Source organism: Amblyomma mixtum, chromosome 8 (assembly GCF_055824585.1).
Source record: "Amblyomma mixtum isolate Tamu chromosome 8, ASM5582458v1, whole genome shotgun sequence".
Taxonomy (NCBI): Eukaryota; Metazoa; Arthropoda; class Arachnida; order Ixodida; family Ixodidae; genus Amblyomma; species Amblyomma mixtum.
The window spans coordinates 127553876-127574917 of NC_143019.1; the positions used below are offsets into that span (position 1 = coordinate 127553876).

Genomic DNA, 21042 nt, shown 5'->3' on the forward strand with positions numbered 1-21042 from the left:
CACCGTTCCTTAAGTCACAGCCTATCATGCAGGCCAGAAGTCCGCAAGAAGGTTAGCAGTGCCTTGGAGGCTTTCACCGCCGACGATCGCCGCGGCCAGTGGCCGAGAATCTTCATTTCTGTCAGTGGGCGTCTTCGAGGATCTGGGATCAACGGATATCCGCTAAATGGCGCAGGGGAGTCACCTTCGTCGCAGAGCAGCGTGAAGGCGAGGCGTAAGCACAACCGTTCAAAGGCGGCCTCGACGATCTAGGATCGCCAGAGTTTGCGTTCCTGACTACGGAAGGCACGGTGGCCATCGAGGGCTCCTGCTTGGGTGAGTGCTGAAGTGGCTGTGATCGATTATGCTCCTAGAATCGGACGAACACACGCTCTCATGTGGGAATTCGGTTAGCTGCATGACAGAGGCACTGGTCACTGACGAAATTGTCTTAATGTTGTAAGGTGGGGTCACTGACGAGGTGGTCCTAATGTTGTAGGTGTTGACCTTAAGTCCGAGTAAAGACGGCAAAGAAGATTCTGAAAGTCTCTCCAAAGGTTTACTGAACTTTATGGCGACATTTACATAGTGTGTGGCAATAAAACACTTTTACATGACAACTTGCCGAGCATAAAGAGGTTTTGAATGAAGCAACCTGCTATGAACGGAAAAGAGAGATGAAGAAGATACAGGCTGAGCACCAACTCTGCTGGGGTAAGTGTTGCCTCTACTGCTCTGACATTGCGGCTGCTTCAGCAAGGAGCTCGAGGTAGTTGTCGATCTTTGTATCCTCCGGGCCCAGTGAGGGCAACTTCGCCAACGTTCCGCAGGCCTCGGATCCCAGGGTGTGCTCGCCGCACACCAGTGCCTCGCCGAACGGCCGCTCGAATATTGCCAACAAGAAACCCTTGCCTCCTTCGCATGGCCCCACCGCTTGGCCGATACAGTCCACCATTTCAGCGTACGCGCTGCAAAAAAAAAAGTATCGACAAATACAAATTGGCAAACTACAGCTGCAAAGCAGTCGCAGACAGCGGCTTCTTATCGCAAACAGTCGAATTTGCACAAGCTCTCGTGCGCTTTACTCTTATGAGACATTTTTAGGAGCTGATTTTTTTGTTCTTATTCTACCTTGTCGGCTGATCACTTCTTAGGTCGCAGCCACTGTCTGATTAAGAGCACATCTTGCGTGTGCAAGGACTCGAGCCAGTACTGCCAACCTTGGGGATTTTTTCTTAGATCTAAAACTTTGGGCGTAATTTAGGGGAAAGGGGATATTTGTATAATCTAGAGCAATTTCATTTGCTCGGAGAGTTCATTTTCTCTCTCTTAAATTGGGAAGAAAGTACAAGGTTTTGGTTGTTTTTCTCTCCAACAGGCCTGCACAACACCGCGCGCTCGAGTGAAGCCTGTTTCACGTGCAAGGGAAAAGGTTTTGTTGCTGCGGCGCAAAAGCTGTTTAGAACCATCGCGGCGCCTCCAGCAGTCATAGCCGCGATGTTCCAACAAGTTACAAATTTTTCGTCGCACTGCGCTGCTCAGTTTTCAGTCACTTGCATGCATGTGAACCAGTGTTTACACGGACGCAGACGGACGTGTATGGTCCCTGTCGTGGCCAGTGGCACCCGCTGCTGTGATCTGGCGCGCCACCGCCTTCTCTCAACACGTGCGCCACTTCCTCACGCTGTATTTGGAGCTCGCTGCACGACGTGAAGTTCCTATTTAGCAAGCATATCTGCATGTTTATTTGGATAACTAGGAATGAACAGGGGCGCCATTTTTTTTATAAAGGAGCGCCATGTTGGAAATCTTAGCTAGTCTAACTAGGGGAACAATTCCCAGTTCACCCGCCGCTGTGGCTCGGTGATTATAGCGCTCGGCTGCTGACCTGAAAGACGAGGCGTCGATCCCGGTCTCGGCGGTCAAATTTCAATGGAGGCAAAATTCTAGATCCCCGTGTACTGTGCAATGTCAGTTCACGGTAAAAAAAGCCCAGGAGGTCGAAATTTCCTTAGCCCTTCACTACGGCGTCCCTCACAGCCTGAGTCGCTATTTATAACCTCTATAAACCATAAACAATAATTCCCAGTGCCATCACGACTAACAAAGTGAGTTGAGGTCACATGAGGCATATAAAAGCTTTAACAATCATTGCTTCATTGTTTTAATTGCCTCAAACTGTTACGTCAGCCGCCCCCTCTAGAGCAATCGCAGCAAATGAGCAAGCAGCTGCTTTTATATCGCAGTTTCCGTACACTCTTCGAGCGACCTCCAGGCGTGAGGGAAAAAAATTTAATTAATTCCACATGCCGATGCATGTTTCCTAACATCTTCCGTAGAGTGAAAAAAAACACATACACGATATAGAGCCTTTAATTTGCAATTTCTAAAGAGCGCTACGGTTTATCTTGCAGTGTTCATTTATCAATTCTTCATTTTAGATCCTTCATTTCAAATTTACAGCTAATTTTCTTACCGACGTCTGGTAATAGGGTAGCTGCAGGATAAAACTGACTATTGAACTACGCATAAATATACAATTTTTCACAATTGAACACTCTTTTTCATATCTAGGGAAGTTTAGTGAATTTTTGGTTGCATATATGAGGAGAAGCGGCTCTGGAGGTTGGCAGCACTGATTGGAGCGACTACGTTATTTCAGCTGCTTTATGGAAGCAAGCGAGGTGATCACTGGTATTAGCCTTTGCTCAAAAAAACAACCCTCGAGTAGCATTGGGAAATCCCACTGTACTTGGCGGCGTGCCACAATATGGTGCAGCACAACTTGAGTTGGAACATTTCCAACATTCCAATGCGCGCAGGTAATACTTTTGTATTTCTATCGCTGCTACCGTGCGAAATACTAGGCACAACTTATATTTCCCTTTTATTTGAACCCTACAAAGGTAAACTGGTTACCATTTAGTTTTAAGTATTACCACTGTTGCATACTACAAGAATATCAAAGCCCTGTAATAATATCGCTATTGCCCTTTCATTCCACTTCATTTTTCTTTCTTTGGCTTTCTGTATTCGGTTCATGCGATGGCACGCTCCCAGACTCGCTGCACTTTGGCCAATTACGAGGACGCAACTCAAAGCTTGGCGTCTTTTTACCCCTCTACAAATAATAATAAAACAAAAGGCCACCACATATGCTTAAAGTCATGATTGCCATCCAGCAGGGTTGCCTGAAATGAAAGTACAGGGTATCAACAAAAGGCCACCATAGAAGCCAGGGTTCGAATTTTACATTCCGCTTGTCTCGGGCCCTGTTCTCAAGCGCATTCGCCTAATCAGCGTTGCGTCTATTGAATAGTCCTGAAACAGCAAGTGTTTCAAAGAAGCCTGTCACTAATTCTAAAAATAGGGTGTTCTAGGTGAAGCGAAGTTTTAGGAGTCGTAGCAGTAGCAGTGTTGGGGGACGTCAAAAAACAGGTGAACTGTGTTAATTAGTAAAGTAAATAAATTTTAATAGCTCCATTTTTAACTACTACCTATAAGCACCTGATACCAATTAGTTACTTCTATCCTGCCGTTAGCAATGGACATATCAGCTTTTAATAAAAAATTTCGAAAACGCTGTTACCCCCGCCTTTGCTGCTCAACAGATTTGGGCAAAATTCTAAAAACAGATGTGCCTCTTACTAACAGCCTCCTATAAGTCGCTAATTGCTATCAGGCGCCTATCAGTAAAAGCTAACTTTCAGAATTTAGTTAATAACTTTACTACTTAATATAGTCCGCTTTTTGCTATACGTCCGCCCAAATTGGTACTACTTTGCAGCCGAAAGCCCCTGTTTACATCAAAAACACTACTTGCAAAAATCAGCGGCGGAATTCCCAGGAACACGCATATATTTCATCCGATTAGCTCAGGTACGCATTAAGGATAGTTAGAATAGGGTGACCCTCATAGCGGAGTAGCGGACGCCAGTGCGCAAGAGAAGGACAATATTGGGAGGGGCATTACTGTTCTGCACATGCGCACTGGTGCCCCGCTATTTCCCTATGCCCCTAACCGACAGGGTCACCCTAAACTAAAAGACTATTGAACGCTTAGGGGTCTTGTACGAGGGGGTGCTGAGAAGTTCCTGGCTTTGCACAGAAAGAATGTAGCCAGAGTTTTGAAAGTGCCCATTTATTCAACATATTCCCCCCTGAGTCTGATGCAATTATTGCATCGTTCTTTCTGCTTTTCTAGTCCATTTACAACAAATTATGTGACAGGTCGTGGAACCAGCCTTCAGCAGCAAGTTTGACATCAGCAATGTCGTCGAAATGACGACCCTTCAGATGTTTCTTCAAGTTAGGATACAGATGGTAGTCAGAAGGGGCCAGGTGAAATGAATACAGTGGATGGTGGACCAATTGGAAACCCAGGGTCTTCAGTTTGCCAGTCAACACTTTGAAAAAATGCGCAGATGCATTGTCCTGCAACAGAGGGATTCCTTTGCTCAGCTTTCTCCGGCGTTTTTCTTCTTAATTGCCTCTTTCAGCTTGTCGAGGAGGCCGGCGTAATATGCTCCGCTTATACTACAGCCCTGAGGTAGGTAGTCTACCAATAGAACTCCATCTTTGCCCCAAAAAATGGACGCCATGACTTTATTTGCCGATTTCTGGGCGCAGAATTTCTTCGCTCGCGGGGACCCACTGTGGCGCCATTCCTCTGACTGTTCCTTGGTTTCTGGATCATAAATGTGGAACCATGTTTCATCCTCAGTCAGTAATCTAATCAAAAAGTCTTTTGTAGTATCAAAATTGGTCAAAACAGCTCTGGATGCCTCAACTCGAGCCTCCTTCTGTTAACTGTTCAAACATTTCGACACCCACTTCGCTGAAAGCATGCGCATGTCTAGGATATCTGTAATAATAAACCAACGCGCTCGCGGGAGATGTCCAGTATCTGGGCTATCTCTATGGCGGATTTCGCCGACCCTCAAGGATCAGCTTACGGAGAGAATCATTTGTTGCCGGCTCTGTTGAGGTTGTGGGGACCCCACTACAGGGCTCATCTTCAACAGTGAAATGCCCATGGTCTTGAAACAAGCAGCGCAGGTTTTGACAGTGCTGTAGAAGGGTCACTTCTCCCCTAGTATTTGTGACATCTCACTGTGAATGTCCTTTGCAGACTTTCCCTATAGAAACAAAAACTTCATCACGACCCGTAACTCCACAGGCGTAAAACTTGCTTGTGCCTCTGCCATCTCACGTTCTACCAGAAATTAAAAATAGTTACAAAAACAAGAAACATCTGATACTTGCGCAGTTACATAAAAAGATATCATACTTTTTTATGGTATCCAACTAATTTTTCAGTTCGACATGAAAGAGGGCAAAGCCAGGAACTTTTCAGCACCCCCTCGTATGTACTAACCAGCAGGTGTGCGGAATGACTTCGTTGGTGGGAGCCTTGGCCACGGCTTTTTGTACACTGCTCTTCAGATCCAGGAAGCAGGCGTTCAGCTTGACGCCGGCGGAGTTCATGCAGGGGACGACCTTCTGGTAGTCTGAGCGCAGCAATTCGGGAACATGCAAACAGAAATGAACGCGACGTAATACCTCGGCGTTGTAGTGTCGCTTACATTACGAGGAATCAAGGACAAGAGCTTCTAGTTCTATTGGTAACCACCTGGTGGCGCTGATCTTTCAACATTTATAAATAGCGTTTTGACATCATCCCTGCGTAAGAATGAAAGAGAATAACAGAGTGGCTACAGAACAGAACGTGACAGACCCCTTACCTCAGCGCACTGGCTGGCGTGGTCCGAAATTCGTGGTATCGGCTAGATTACTGGCTTTACGTCATGTGATCATGCCGCTAATGATGATAACAACCGACATTGCTTTCATTCTGTCGGCATTTCTTTTTTTTTTTTATCTAAAGCCAAAGTGGCAACGCTGTGCTTTATTTTCCTGATGTCGACCAATGTATCTGTTCGCAAAAAGAAGTTGGCGACTATCAACTATACCGACCGACGCATGCAGAGAATAATCTTTTAAAAAACAAAAGGCCTCTTCCTGCACTGTGGCTTTTAGTTCGCAAAATACACAATAATTTGCAAAAAAATCCTTGGAAATAAGTTTCATAAATAACGCCTAAGCGCATTAAGTGAAGTGAGTGCTTACAAGCATGATAAACTACTTCATTACGCAGTAATCTTTAGACAATATACAAATTTCTGCAAATGCACGATAATAAAAATGACTCGTAGCAAGAGATTTGATCATTAGAAAAGAAGTTATCCGCAGTGCGTATTTATTCTCCAGATAAATAGATACAGAGATAGGGGAAAGGCAGGGATGTTAACCAGAAAGGGTTCCGGTTGGCTACCCTGCACAGGGGAAATTTATTCTCCAATTAACCATGCAAAAGCTACGGTCTGTGGTTGTGTACTAATTCCGATGTGAATATAAAGAACGGAAGGGAATTAATCTCAAGCACGTTTTGCTAATTATTCGATTTGTTGACTATTACCTCAGGCTTCTCCGATTTTTCGTGAAAGTGTCTTTAGTATTATGAGCACTTCGTGCATTGAGCTACACCGCACCAGATGTCCCACTGGCAAGTTACGGCTGAAATGAGGCAAAAATAGTTACACAAGGAGCAAACGAGGCCGTCTATCGATGGTCAGCGACAAAGGTCTTATTTCATTGCCGGCCTCCGACTTCCCACAGGCTGCAAGAGCATGAAGCCGGGCGTTCGTTTTTGAAGCGATAGCTTCACTAGGCCATGTAATGCCAAGGTCGCCGTGCTTCAAGTTTTGAGCTTGAAGCGAGCCAGAGGTGAAACCATGAAAAGCTTGTAGCGTTACTATGTATATGGCAATCACTGTGGTTGATCCAGGATAGCACGCGTCAGCATTACTGCCCCCCCCCCCCCCCCCCCCCCCAGCGGAGAAAGCAGCCGCTACCCCAGACACGGGTTCAGACCGTGCGAGCGGATGGCGTGGTCCAATAAGTGTGTGACAGGCCGCACCAACGCTGCACTTTCCTGATCAAATCAACCAATCACTGCATCACACGCCAGGCACTCTCTCTACTCCTCCCACCCGCCACCCGTCGTCTCCCACCCTCTCTTCTTGCCTCTTCATCCTTTCCTCTGACAGCAGAGAGGCGGATGTTCCTCTCCCTACTTTTCCGAAACCAAAGCTTCAGCCGGACGCGCGGACTGATTTTTCGAAGGCGTGGTTCTAATGCGAATGTATTATCATGAAGGCTGTCACTTCCATTCGCCAGATTGGTAAGATGGAGTTCAGCGCAATTCTCAAGAACGGCAGTAGATTCCGGCGGCAAGCACGCGCTCTAGTACGCACACATTCACGCCGTCGTGCAAAGCAATGTAAGGGCATGGTCTTCCATCAGCCCTCAGCTGCTGTCCGTCTGCTTTCAGCATTGCTTTGAAATATCTGAGAAGCATATCCTCACTGTCACATTTTAATTGACTCGATGAAGGGAGAAGGTTTTGTGGCGCGGGTTTGCACGTACAAGCAAGAAATCCTGCGTCAAGCAAGGTCACTCCTCCCATTCAGGTACCTGTGCTCTACGGCGAGCCTTAGAGCGAACCTGCAGCGCAGTTACGGAATAGGCAGGCAAATTTTTACTAGCGTCGTACACGCTTCACGCTTTGGGAGGAAGCTGTGGATATTAGTGAATACTGTTGAAAACGAATGAACGCTGCAGGACGAAGAAGGTCGGCTGTTTTTTATGCTTAGTGGCCGGGCAATCGCTATGCTTTTTCCATAATCGTATCGGATGATATGTCCTATGCATAGCATTTCGAGCCAATGTGAAGGGTTTTCAAACGCAAGGAGGACCGGTCGGAATGTGTTTAGGCAAATGCAAGTAATTGCTTCCGTGCGTGTCGAACGGGTTGGGAGAAGTCCTCTCCGATACTGTAGTTTGAGTCTTTTAGTTTGCGGCCATTTGATAAAAGTACGTCTTTGGATTTGTGAGATAGGGATTTCACGATTATGTTCTTTCGACTGAATGCTTCGCGAGACAATGAACTATTTTAGTCTCGTTAGGTGGGACTTCTCAATTATTGCGACAAAAACCAATTAGCTTATCCGATTCAGCCCATGCTTCATTCTTAGTAGGTTCAGGGGTGCCATAGAAAATGAGGATATTATGGCGTCATCTATTTTCCGCGTTGTTTAGGCATGTTTCAAGCTCCTGAAGCTTTTTAGACATGTTCACTCTGTTTGTCTGCATTTGTTCAACGCCGTCTCTGAGGTGAAGGAGTGTTTGGTAATGCGTTTCGAGTTCATCCATTCGCTTGTTCAAGTCTGATATTATTCAAGCTGCTTAAAGGAGGTTTAATCTCCTTGAACGGCTGGACAGCGGCCTCGGTATTGCTGTAACAAAATAAACGCCCCTCTTCCGTGTCGCCAAACGCTTTTTTTTTAAACCGCACAGAATTCTTATGCTACAATGACAGATTTGTTCAACTGACCGAATGACGGCACCAAGAGACAAGAGAGAGCGCCGAGGGCAAGGGTCTTGGGGGAGGAGAATATGACGTAGAAGCGAGTGAGGTCATGCGGTAAAGGGAAAGACTTTGAGACTTCTCGACTACGGTGTGCAGCACTGGTAATGTTCACCTCGTGCCTTGAAGGGGGGGGGGGGGGGGGGGGGGGTAACGTTGATGTCCGCACTAAATGAAAAAGGTGTATGGTTTGTGGGTTTTAACCTACCAAATGAACTCACACGATCAGAGACGCCGTTGTGAATAGCTCCAGATAATTTCTATCACTTGGGGTTCTTTAATACGCACTCACATCGCGAAGTATGCGGGCCTCTGTTATTTCGCCTCAACTGAAAAGCGACCGCCACTGCCAGGATCGAACCTGCATATTTCGGGTGGTCAGCAACCGAACATCATAACTACGCGACCACGTCGACGGCTGACAGGTAAATGATTAGAAAAGAAAGTTCGGCCAGTTCGCACTGGGAGGCTGGCTGACCTGAATGAAGACCAGTAAAACATGCCACCAAAACGTGTCCTCACCCTGAAAAATGGAAGAACACATTAGGTGACGCGCCAAGATAGGACGCCAACGCAAGTCTTGCTGCTGCATGCGCTGGATTCAGTGATCCACTGGTAATTGTGGATGATTCAGCTGGACAAGCAAGCTATCCACTTACATGATCATCTTCAATGGTTTGTGCATTATTATTTTTCCGCCTGCTCCCCACAGGCAACCTTTCCTCACAAATGTAGAGCGACAACTTGCCACAGCGAATAGCTGGGTGCTTGTATCGAGACAACAGGTTCCACAGGCTCTATTCCGACGGCATCTGTTCATGTGCGAAGCTTCAGCAAACAAGGCTTTGCGCCTTCGCTAATTCTCGCTTTTCTTGCTGACTATAGGCAGAGGATTTGTGAGCATTTTACATTGCGTGTTATCCAACAGTACTACATACAAACGCGCGCATCGTAAAGTACTGTAATGTGGCATGGCTATGCATCAAAGTATTTGCGCTGGCCATTTCATATAGGTCACGAATACAAGAAGACAGAAGTATGTGCCTTCTGGAGGGGTAAAAACAAGATAATATAGGGTGTGCAATAGACAGCACATTCGCTATCATCAAAGTTCTGGCTATAGCCTGCGCCTTGGTCTTCACAGAGGCTGCTGAATGCATGCTGAATGCAGCTCTGACTTTGCTATCTCTATGTAAAAAAGTAACGCCGAGAAACACTGACGTATCTGACTTTCATAGGCCCATTATTCTCAAACAAATACACTTAAGTGACACAGAACTAAACTTGAGAGCCAGAAATCAGGCCGCAAGGTGAGTGCAGTAACAGCACGTTCTGGGCATGCCCGTGTGTTATTAAACGTACCTTTGTGCGCGTCCGAATTGACTACACAAACGACGTCCGCAACCCCTTCCACTGGTCTTAATGCATGCTCTCCGGCGGTCTTTGAGAGACCGTCCAGGCAGTCAGTTGTGAACTGCAGTGAGCAAGCGATCTGCTGTTTGTGCTTCCTGAAAAATAAGAAGCGACCGAATAGTTAGGGAACACAAACCCATCTAGAGCAACCAAAAAGCATATTTTTCACTGGGGCTCTCAACATATGCCTTTTGTGCCACAGTATTTCAATAGAATAGCCTGTTCCGAAAGCAGTAGCGAAAAAGTGCGGTATTTAACTTTATATTGCTGCAATAAATTATAGATTACAATCCACGTTTCTATATAACTTAAGCAGAACTGCAAAGTATAACCTCTGTGTGCTAACTGAATATGTATCTGTGCTTTGAAGAACAATATGCTGAAAGTGCGCCAAGAGACCGAATGTTTTAGAAGGAGAGGGTAATGGTGGTAGTGCCAATTTGCATCCAGGATCAGAATCATTCCACGCAAAATAATATGCGCCAATTTGTGTACATTTGAGATTTGCCAGCAAAAATTCAGGTCAGTTCAGGCAAGTCCAAACAGAAGCATGGACCTTCTTTTGAACAAAAATTTTCTGCAAATAGCATACCCAACAATTCTGGAGGAAAGCATTTTTGAGCGGGAAATTGGTTATGAACGCAATTTTTCGTTATTGTGTAAGATTTCCCAATACAAATCAATATATCCGCAGCCACTCGGCGGCAGTCTTGTATTTTTTTTCTAATGACATTTTTGCAATCGTGTGAAGTGTTTCACATTTGGCTTTCTATGGCAGTCTTAACTGTTCGATGCGAACGAAGGAAACACTTCAAAAGAAAGTGTTTCCTAGATATCTGAAGAATAAACCATTACCTCAAATATTTCCATAACATTATCTTACAGTTTCCCATTTTCAAAATTTTTGTCCGAGAGTGTTCATTATGCACGCTCCAAAATGTAAGATATAACCCTTAATATGGGTATTTTTGGGAATTTTAATTTGGGTATTTTTGCTCCAAATGTTTACCTCAGCACGGACCCAGGTATTGAGACATCCTGTCGGGCACAAAAAGATAAGCTGGGAATCAAGTCGTTTTCGTTGAAAGTAGACGTTCTTAAAAGGAGGAAATTTCAAGGTTTGTGCACTTAAAGCATACATGGAGTGTAAATTCTGGTCAGAAATTTTTGCATATATTTTGAAACTTCGTAATAGTATTGTTTGCGTTAAAGTTACTACCGTAGCGTTGTTCTTTAAATGCAGATACCTCGAATTCTGCGAACACGGCACATGACAAAACAAAAGTAGCCCGATGGTCAAGACATTTCATTGGATTCATACATCAAACATTTGGAAAAGTACTTTTGCGGTTCGCAAGAAATCATTTCTTTAATAGGAGTCATATACAGGGTGCGCCAGCTAACTTGGACCAAGATTTTGGAAAAACCTAAGCGTTCTTTAGAAATTAAATCGCCTGGCTGTTGTTAGGGTTTATCTAAAGTTTCAGTACCATTTTTTTGCTCGTCCAACTTCAATAATTAGTTGAGATAAATAAATTTACCTTTCAAGTATAGCTTGAAACGTCCAGGCGTCAATAGGAAAGTTGTGGAGCTCCTCAAACATTATACAACCCAGGCACTTCCAACGAGACAGGCTTAGCGTGGCCGTTTTTAGTCGGGAAAAACTAAAGCCCGCGGAGTTTAAAAAATTTCATGTGACAGCGCGTTCCGTGCGCTCGGGTGCGCAGCGATTACAGCGCTCTCATCCTTGCTTTGTAAAAAACATCACTCGCGTCGCTATGCCTTGTGCTTGGTTCCAAGATAGGCGCCAGGGGGTTCGGGCGGCAGTTTCCCGTCAGCATAGAAACTCGACGGTCTAGTCACCGTGAGTAATAGAACCCTAAAAGCGACTTAAATTCTTAATTCCTCAGGGCAAGCACGTGACTTCCTGGGTGCATGTAATAAGTTTAATAACCTCGGTAAATTATTGTCAAGCAGCTTGCTTCCATTATTCGCTCTGTGATAACTTTCCACAACCTTGAACGGCGCGGATTGTGAGTATTTTTTACCGTGAGCTGTCAATTGACTGTAACGTGCAACTGAATTCCTTTGTGCTCAAGTGGAATTTTGACTTTTAGATGCTCTGTCTGCACCTGCCTGTCAGCAGATCTGCTTCCCACCTCAACACACTGTCGTCGCGTATTTACGGCTGGTAAATGTCTAGTTAGGCCGTGCAACGATATTCTTTATTTGCACAAATTAATTTTCATAATTTATACTGATGCGACGGTCAAGTTTGAGTGATCGAGGCCCATCTAGCTAGCTTTTGTAAAGAAACACTTTTTTCCATAAGTTGTCTTTAACAATTTCAAGATTTTAAGGAAATAGAGTCAATCATAACCTGAGTCGCTTTGAGACGTTAAACCCCATAAAGCCATCAACTTTTTGGGAATTGAAAAACCTGCCTTTCACGTCCTATTTAAGCTCTCGCGTTAGTTGGGAGAGGCCTATGTCCTGCAGTGGTCTCAGTCAGGCTGATGATCATTGTGTTTGCTGAGCTTGCAGTTTACGAATTTTCAGTCACCCTGGTAAGATCAGTAGCTGGAAGTTAAATATGTCCTGTATAATGCGTGCAGAGAGTCTTTCAAGTGCTTTATGTGAAAGAGCTTACCAACTAGCGAAGGCCCATACTGAAACTAGACACCAATATAAGTAGGACGTAACCATGTTTCAATCTGAGTAAACGAATACTGGTGAATGGAACCTTTAGATGAAGGGTTTGCACTATACTCTGCGCTTAGTAGGAGTTCTATCAGCAAAGCAAGGAAGTCTGAGTCATGTGAACCTTTCCTGGCTTTGTTTAGCGTGTACGCAACATTGGTGGCTCAGAATTTTGCCGCACAACCTTTGCTAAGTCCTCTTATATCCGTGTCTTGCTGCCACGTCGTGAAGCGTTTCTGCGTACAGGCCCCCAAACTTCTCAGCCATCATTACGGCGTACAATGGCCACCAGGGTACGCCACGCAATGAAGCAGCACAATGCATGGATGTTGCACGCACGCGCATATGTCCTCGAAATCTTTCCCGGAGTCCGGCAGATGGGTCCGGTTCGCGTAGGGCAAGTAGTCGTCGCCGCATGCTCGCAGCGTCTCCATTTTACAGCCGGCCTTGAGCTGAGCCCAGCATCCCCCTGCGGCAGCAATAACGAAACACAGTGCGTATAAGCCTAGCGAGAACAGGGTCTTCAAGTTGTGGCGTTTTCAATGAGTGATGTTCAATTTATTTATTTATTTATTTATTTATTTATTTATTTGTTTGTTTATTTATTTATTTAACGTCTACTGTAGGCCCTAAGTGCGCCCTAGCAGGAGGGGCGAAAAGAATACAGTATTGTGAATATGATTTTCACAGGACTGTACTGTGAAAGCCAGGAGATCCCGCAGTTGTGCTTAATTTCAACGAAACGTTCTCAATAAAAAAAAGTCACAGGACGGTTACGAGTGTGTAACATGAATGTTCGAGCGTTAACTGTGGTGTGAGTGTGAAAGTAGAGTTTTCTGCAGAACAGTTCTGTCTTTTTTCTCCCGAAGTCAGACAGCAAGGGATGATCCAACTTGCCCAGGACTGCAGTGATAGTATGCAGTGGGTTTCGCTGTGTTTTGTACACAACACCTTCTGCAGCCGAGGCGGACGCCCAAGCCACTAGGCCACCCTAGGCCTCCTCTGCCCTAAATATGGAGAGGGGATTGCTCTCTCTCGCTCCACTTTGTCACCTGCCAACAGAGGCAGGGGAGAGGTGACAAATTACAGGTGGCGCTGCGGACGCTAGGTTTCATTACGGATACCAGCAGGCTTACAGACTTACAGATACCAGCAGGCACCAACGTTGTCGCAAAAGACTGTAGGCCCCGCGTGTGCATGGCCAGGACATGGCGTTTTTTCAAAGGAACGTGTGGTTACTCGCCACAGCCTGAACTCTACTTCAAGATTAGTGCTGGGGACGACAACAACGACGGTGCTAAACTCAAGAACGAGCCATTGCGAGCTCACTCTCTAAAAGGGATGCAAGCGAAGTTGATACTTCTGTATCATTTACATATGCACGCTTTTAAGTAGCGTCCATGTAACCTTCTACAATATCAGTGACATCAACTACCGTGAGACTTATCGTACTTGCGACAGCGAGTGTCAGCACCTGCAATTCCATATGCACGTACTGTGGGGGAGAAATGTAACTGACTCCCCCTCAAAGTTCTCAACCGTGCAGCACTGGATGCGAGCGTCTCTCCGCCTCGCCGGTCTCGACGCCAAGAGGGGTATCAGTTACTGTTCTTCTCGATAGTACAATAGGCTTCAACACTCTCGTGCGACTTCTGGCCGGTGCTGTTCATGCGCGAACGTTCAGCGAATGGCTTGTATTTGTGTTTATCGTTCACTTACCTGCCGGCCGGGCCATGCCTACCCTTAACGCTACATTCGTGGCTAAGATAGCACTGGTTTCCCTATCAGTACTACATAAAACCAACGTGCCTGAACTTGCAACAATGTAGAATCCTGTTATTCACATGTCACTTCCAGAGTACAGTTTACACACATGTACGGCAACCGCACAACCGGCCGAACCTGAGTTCTTTTCACGATTTGCGGGCATCAGTATTCTAACCAACCGCGGTAGAGAAGGACACAGTAACCATGGCGACGGGCAATAGAGAAACTGTCACACTTATTTCACAATAAATCCAAAACTCAATTTCTATACGAAGCGCATAATTCTACATTGCACAGAGCGAAAGAGATAACAGTATTACACATATTGCTTGGAAGTGTGTGTGCGCATGTGCGTGCGCGCATGTGTGTATGGAGCACAGCTGGAGGAGTGTGTGGGTGGGCAACTTGCAGAATGTTTTTCTTGCTTAAAATAGAAAATGTTCCGGTTAAACGTCCTGACATAAATGGCATTCAATGGAACTCTGCAAGATATTACATTTAATAATTTTGCTATCAAGGGATAGCCATACAATTCATGGCTACAGATGTCGCAAAAAGTTTCTTTTCTCAACTTGAGATTTTTTTAACATTTTTAGTGCTTTCTAATCTCTGGAAAAGTTTTACCGGCTGCTCTTCTTCTAGAAAACATGGAGAAATAGTAACAATGACCACTGTGAGAGCACAAAATTTTATAAGAGTACCAAAATACCACAGTTTTGCCCCGTTTTCCGTGTTTTATATTCGAGGACAAATAGAATCAGTTCGTTCCAAATAATTGTGTTTGAAAGCTCAATGCCAGAAAAAAGTATTTTATTCAAGGTAAAAAATTTTCGTTTTTTGCATAAAATATTTCAGTTTTACAACTTTTTCGTTCTGATTAAGTTTTGCTACCGTTTGCGAACTATGAATGGCGGCTGCAGCCCGAAAAAAGTTTCTTCGGCAAATATAACGTGGGATATTTCTGATGTCAACTCAAAAAACCATACCTCTTTTTTGTTTTAGGAATCGAGGTGGCCGTGCGCAAAGTTTTGGACAGTTGGCGTGGCATAATCCCAGTGTAAAAATAAAATAATTTGTAACATTAGTATAATCAGCACTGCGTTTATGAGAGTTGGCACAAGTAATGCGCAGAAGCAGTAGTTACAAAAAACTTCGAAACTTTGAATCAAAGATTTAAAATTTGTTTACTTTAGATTTTTCACTTTAATACATTTCCATCTTTATCTCTGAAAAGCTTTTAACACGCTGCTGAAATTGGGATTGCAGAAAGGTACATTCAACGCCGTATAGCTGCGGACGAACTGCACAATCAGGCTACAATAAAATGAGCATCATATCTGAAAAAAAAACTTTTTGGTTCACCACGTTAACTTTCAGCCAGTACCTGACCGGGCGACATGGGCGCTCAAACGCTCTTATGAACTGCGTGTTCATCAGCCAGCAACGAACCGACATCGCGCTGCACATTCTGAAAAAAAGTAGCGAGTATTGTCGTTTCAATATGGCCTTGTAGTACAATGCTCATTTTTGGCGCCTAAATTAAGCCGGCGTATTGCGCACCTTCTATTCCTCGACTTTCGCTGCCGGTAGAGCATTCCCTGTTCAGATGCTACATCTAGCGTCGCAGCGCGCAGCAAATGATCGTCCACCGCCAGCCTGCGAGGCTGGGGCGCCAGTTAGTCCTGGTGTTACTCCACCCTTGCACCCTCCCTTCTTGTGTCAAACGACGCCGGCTGCAGTATTAAATGATGATTACGCGGTACGGGACCTTCAAGGAAGATGATGATGATGATGATGATGATGATGATGATGATGACCTCGGGCTGAATGGCACATACCCACGGCGGGGGATTGGCCAGGGTGCATCCGGGCAAGCTTAATTTTCCTTTTTCTCTTCGGAGTTATACTAGGAGTTAGGACGGTAAAGCCAGACAGTGACGTCTACTGGTTGCATATGATTCGGGCTGAAGATCCTTCCGAGTTTTTCTCAACGTGGACGCACGGCTGTAGCGGCCTTGTAAAATAGGCACAGGAAATAAGAAGCCAACGTCAGTAGATCTGCGTACAAGAGAAGCCTACGAAGTGCACACAGTGGCGCTGAAATAATTCGCCTTTATTATTCAAGTGCAAAAATAACTTACATGAGGTCCATGGCAAACATTCTAATGAAGTTTATCTTTTCAGCTTAAACACTAACATCTATAAGCAATCTGAAGCCGTCATCATTGATGCGTGTTAGACGTCGCCGCCGACGGCCGTCCCAACAGGGACATGAAATTGTTGAAAGTGCAATTAACATTCCCCCTGTACTCATAACTTTTCCTGTAAAAAAATAAAAATATAACAAAGTGCTATTGTTTAATGAAGTTTCTCAGGTACCATTCAAAAGGAACATAAATCCCACGCATTACTATGCGGTTAAATTCATCGCCTTAATGGGTGCGTGCTCTTCGGCGAATGATTATATTTTTGCGTTTTGTTTCTTTGGTACAATGACCCCAATATGCTTTCATGTTGCTCTAAAGGCACCAGGTGGCGTTACTGGGAAATTCGAGACAATTCATTTTTAACAGCTATCGGTGCGACATCATGTTTTCTTTGTGGTGTGTTCATTGTGCATTGCTTCAATTTATTAGTTACAGCCTATTCCATTGCTCACGCTATGTGTTCAAGCAAGTCAGATGTAATCTTTTTTTTGTGTGTGTGCTGTACATTGACGTTTTTACACAAATGGTTAACCCCACTCCTCCAATAGCCCCAATAAAGGCTATTGGATCACCCAATAAAGGTGATTGTTGTGAGATATACTGTACCGCCGCAAGAAGTGCGGCCAATTCTGCTGCAGTAGAGGTAGGCTTTTTGATAAAAGTGGGAGCTTTTCAGCTATTCTTATGACTGACTGCACAGCATAGCAGTGTGCAAGTTGTTATGTGGCCCACTGGCCAGGCGAATAGTGAGCCACGCGCTTTGCTTCAGACGCTTCGTTCTGCTCGAAACGCAGGGAGACATTCACTTGCATCGCCCAGGCGTTTATGCAATTGAGCAGGGAGCTGGAAAGGCGAACGGAATACTGACATTTTGCTCACGCACACTACCCCTGAAACGCAAGATGCAGTGAGGGCCATAAATTAGACTAGCGTTTATAACTATAAAGCGTAAAGTGGAAAAAAGATTAGTACTGCGCGAATGGGACAGAACAGGAGAACGAGGAACACAAACGAAAACACAGGCGCAGATTTGCAACAGTTTATTTGAGACCGATAAGAAAGAAAAAGGGGATGAAACTATGCTCATAACAATCACTGTAATTCACCATTCGCGCAGTACTAACCTTTTTTCTGCAATGGACCAACAAGCCCGCACGAACGTTCTACTTCGTAAAGTGGCCTTCATGCAAGTCGTAAAGGAACATATCGCATATTCACAACACAGATTCGTTGCTCACAGAGAAAAGAACTTTTTAACCGCAAAGGGCGCCACACTTAGAGCGTTTCTATAGCTGCAATGTCATACCATTCGAAACAATAAGGACGCAGCCAAGCTGCCAACACTCCTCTGTGGCAAAGCGGCAGAAACTATGTAAATATTTTTTTTTTGCTTCTGAGATATCATTTTGCCACAACTGTTCACTGAAGGAAGCTTATTCGCGCACAATAAGAAATATTAGATCACTTTTCGGGACGAGACGTGAGAGGAGCACAAGGAAGGCTGTGCTGAAAACTTGTGGTACAGAACCTATCAGACAGAGTTGTCAACAACTGCGCCTGAGTTAAACCTAAGGTGCGATAGTTGGCAGAACCTGCTCTAGCACACTAGCAACTGCTAGCAAGCGATTCAGCAAATAAGGCTTACCTGTGAGGAACGTTGCGAGCAGCACAAAGCCAAATACACCTTTGGACAGCATACTCGTTGCTGACTGCGTTGCGCTATTCAGCCACAACTGATCTGCGCGCAGAGAAAAGTCCGGCCAACTTTAACGGACCACCGCGGACATTTCGTAAGCGAAATCTTTCTTTCTGTGAAGGTTAACGAGGAAGGTAAGCACCCGGGAAAAGGGAGCGCTGCGTTGCTTTTGGCATTGACCGTGCACAGGCCTCACGATTAGCGTGCACGTACAGTCATGGACAATTTTTTTTCTTGATGCCGGAGTTCCGCTCAAAACATGCCTTTACGACGCTAGGCGGCGCGCTGTCTGCGTCGAGGCGGTGCTGGGTAATGAGTGACCGCAGACACATTAATTATACGCCCGCATGCCCGCCTGGCTGCCCTGGCTGCTCGGTTTGTGCGAGGCCTTGTTTTTTCCTTCCTCGGGCGCAGGCGGTCGTTTTTCGCTCCTCGCGCTCGGCGGCGGCCATGCTGGCCGTGAAACCCGGCGTGCTGCCATTCGACTGCGATGCGATGCCTCCTTAATATCTTCTCTATTTTCTCTTTCACTAATCATTTGCAATGTCTTGCGTGCTATGGAGCGTCTAGATCCACACCTCTGACGGAAATGAAGATCCTCGACCACTCGCCGCGGCGATCGACGGCGGTGAAGGCCTCCAAGGAACTGCTCCGCTTCTTGCGGACTTCTGGCCTGCATGATAGGCTGTGACTTCCCGTATGCTAACTTTCACGTGACTTCAATGTTCGTTACTCTCCTTTATCTTTCATTTTTTGTCCCCTAACCCTAACCCCTTTCCCCCAGTGTGGGGCAGCAAACCGATTATTCTTTCGGTTAATCTCCCAGCCTTTCCTCTAATTCCTCCTCCTCCTCCCCCTGCGTGGTTTGGTAGGCTAGTTTCTGCAAACTGCCTCCTGCAACCAAAAGCGCTTCTCGACGAAGAAGTTCAATCCGTACGTCTCAACTGCGAACGTTTCAGTCTAGCTTAACCCACCCATGTTTATCTTGCCGATGCGAAGTGTAGAAAGAGGAAACAATTCTCGGGAAACGTATTTACTGCTATGAGATATAAAACAAAGCAGGGAAAAAGAAAACACGACCCACGCATCCCTTGCCACACTCGCGCAGGAGGCTTGCTCGTACTTGTGATGTATTCGAATCGGTTATCCGGAGCAGCTCTCCGCATCTGTGAAGGAGCAGGATGTCTTGAGAGTTTAGGGACCACACCACCGCGGTCTAGTCACAACTGAGGATCTGAATACAAATCACCCACTGAAATAGGCTCATCGGTTTTCCGCAGCAAGAAACTTCTTGCAGATCACAGTCTTGCCAAACGGCGTTTCATTGAGTTGTACAGGGAAATGACACGTGGCTTCCACAAAGCCGTTCCCGTTTTGTTTTTATGGCTGTGCACGGCGTGTTTTCGTTAGAAACCCGAAGGTTGGGACTACTTTTGGTTGGTCTTCATCGGGCCCTATACATATTTCATGTGGTTCAAATCTGTCCCATTCGGTGGCCATCGCAAGCAGAAAATTATAAATGATTAGGAAAGGAGATGAAAAAAGGAGACAGCAGATTCATTTGCCTACCCACAAAAAGACGCGACATTAAGGCAGCGGGCTCTGCGAATACGCGCCGTTATCGCAGTCGACTGACCGCTCGTCGAGCTTGAAGGCCGGCAGGGTTTGCGGCCAGCGCGATCAGCGATAAGCGACCGCCCGCGCGAGAAAAAAAAAAGTAGCCGCTCACCCGGAACGAGCGGCCAGGCGGGCGCATACCGGACGCACATGCGACCATTCATCACAAACAGCAGCTTCCACGTGTGCACTGCGCCGCGTAGTGTCGCAGAGGCACCTCTGAAACGGGATCCGGATTCTCCCAAAAATTTCCCCACGATTGTAAGTACAGTTGCTCCCACGGCATCTTCATGCTAAATGAAAGAAGAAAAGCGATTATTTTCGTGACTCCGCCCCACCAACGGGCATGCCACAACGGCCACTGGCCTTGGCCCACTGCGATGGGTGTATGCATGAAGGTCGTCTGCTAAACACTAGGTCGTGTGGTCGTATTGTGGCCTCGGTGGCGGCATTTCCAGCGTGACGGAACGCTAAAGACGGCCGTGTGCTGAGCTCTGTCAGTGCACGTTTAACAACGCCAGCGGTCGAAATAAACTGGGCGTGCTCATTTTCCCCTTCGATATTGTTTCCGCTTAATTCAACCATGCCCTAAAGGCGCAGTTCCGTTCGCGCAGTTTTGTTGTCCTCCCTTATTTCCTCCGCGGTGCATTAGTGGAGCGGGAGAGGTTGCCCTCAACAACCTCACCCTACATTCTGTAATCCCTGAGTGAGACACTGAGATTCTTCCTTCTTCATAAGTCAAATCGTTATTCTAGCGTTTTTTGTTTGCCTTCTCGTGCTTATGCCTTGAAGTGTAGACTTTACTGATATCTGATATTGCCACGTATCATTGTAGTGTCCGTTCGTTCACGCTCAAGGCCGCAGAAAAGGGTTGTTATCATTTTTGTTCGTGACGCGAGAAGCGACCGGGCTAATCTCGATTGATGACAGCCATGAAGAGCTCCGTCTACGTTTTTCCAGATTACTGTGGATGATCTTGACCTGTTTGCTCGAAGTTTCCTTGCCGGCTTTAAACTGAGCGATGCCGCGAGCGCCAAGCATTCATAGTTTGACGACTGACGAGCACGTTTGTTGCTTACGCCGCCATCGAGTGATTCAGTTCTTCTGCGGTCGCAAGTCAGGCCAAATAAAGAGCTTCGTTTGCAAGTTTTGTTCCTGTCTTCCTGAACGCTGGA

General features: G+C 45.8%; 1 protein-coding gene across 1 annotated transcript; it reads right to left on the reverse strand.

The window, feature by feature from the left end:
* Positions 1-580: 580 nt before the first annotated feature.
* LOC149334269 (uncharacterized) lies at positions 581-18425 on the reverse strand. Its single transcript, XM_089556229.1, has 5 exons — positions 18200-18425; positions 12920-13049; positions 9830-9975; positions 5357-5489; positions 581-947 (listed from the first exon to the last, which is right to left on the reverse strand). The coding sequence occupies exons 1-5, from the start codon at positions 18249-18251 to the stop codon at positions 707-709; spliced, it is 702 nt and encodes a 233-aa protein (XP_089412355.1). The 5' UTR covers positions 18252-18425; the 3' UTR covers positions 581-706.
* Between the last annotated feature and the right edge of the window lie 2617 nt (positions 18426-21042).

Excerpts from the sequence above, each read along its gene's own strand:
- LOC149334269 (XM_089556229.1), bottom strand. The coding sequence starts at position 18,251 with ATGCTGTCCAAAGGTGTATTTGGCTTTGTGCTGCTCGCAACGTTCCTC. Across the intron at positions 13,050-18,199 it reads GCTCGCAACGTTCCTCACAG|GGGGATGCTGGGCTCAGCTC; the intron begins GTAAGCCTTATT and ends TTGCTGCCGCAG. Across the intron at positions 9,976-12,919 it reads GATTTCGAGGACATATGCGC|GAAGCACAAACAGCAGATCG; the intron begins GTGCGTGCAACA and ends CTTATTTTTCAG.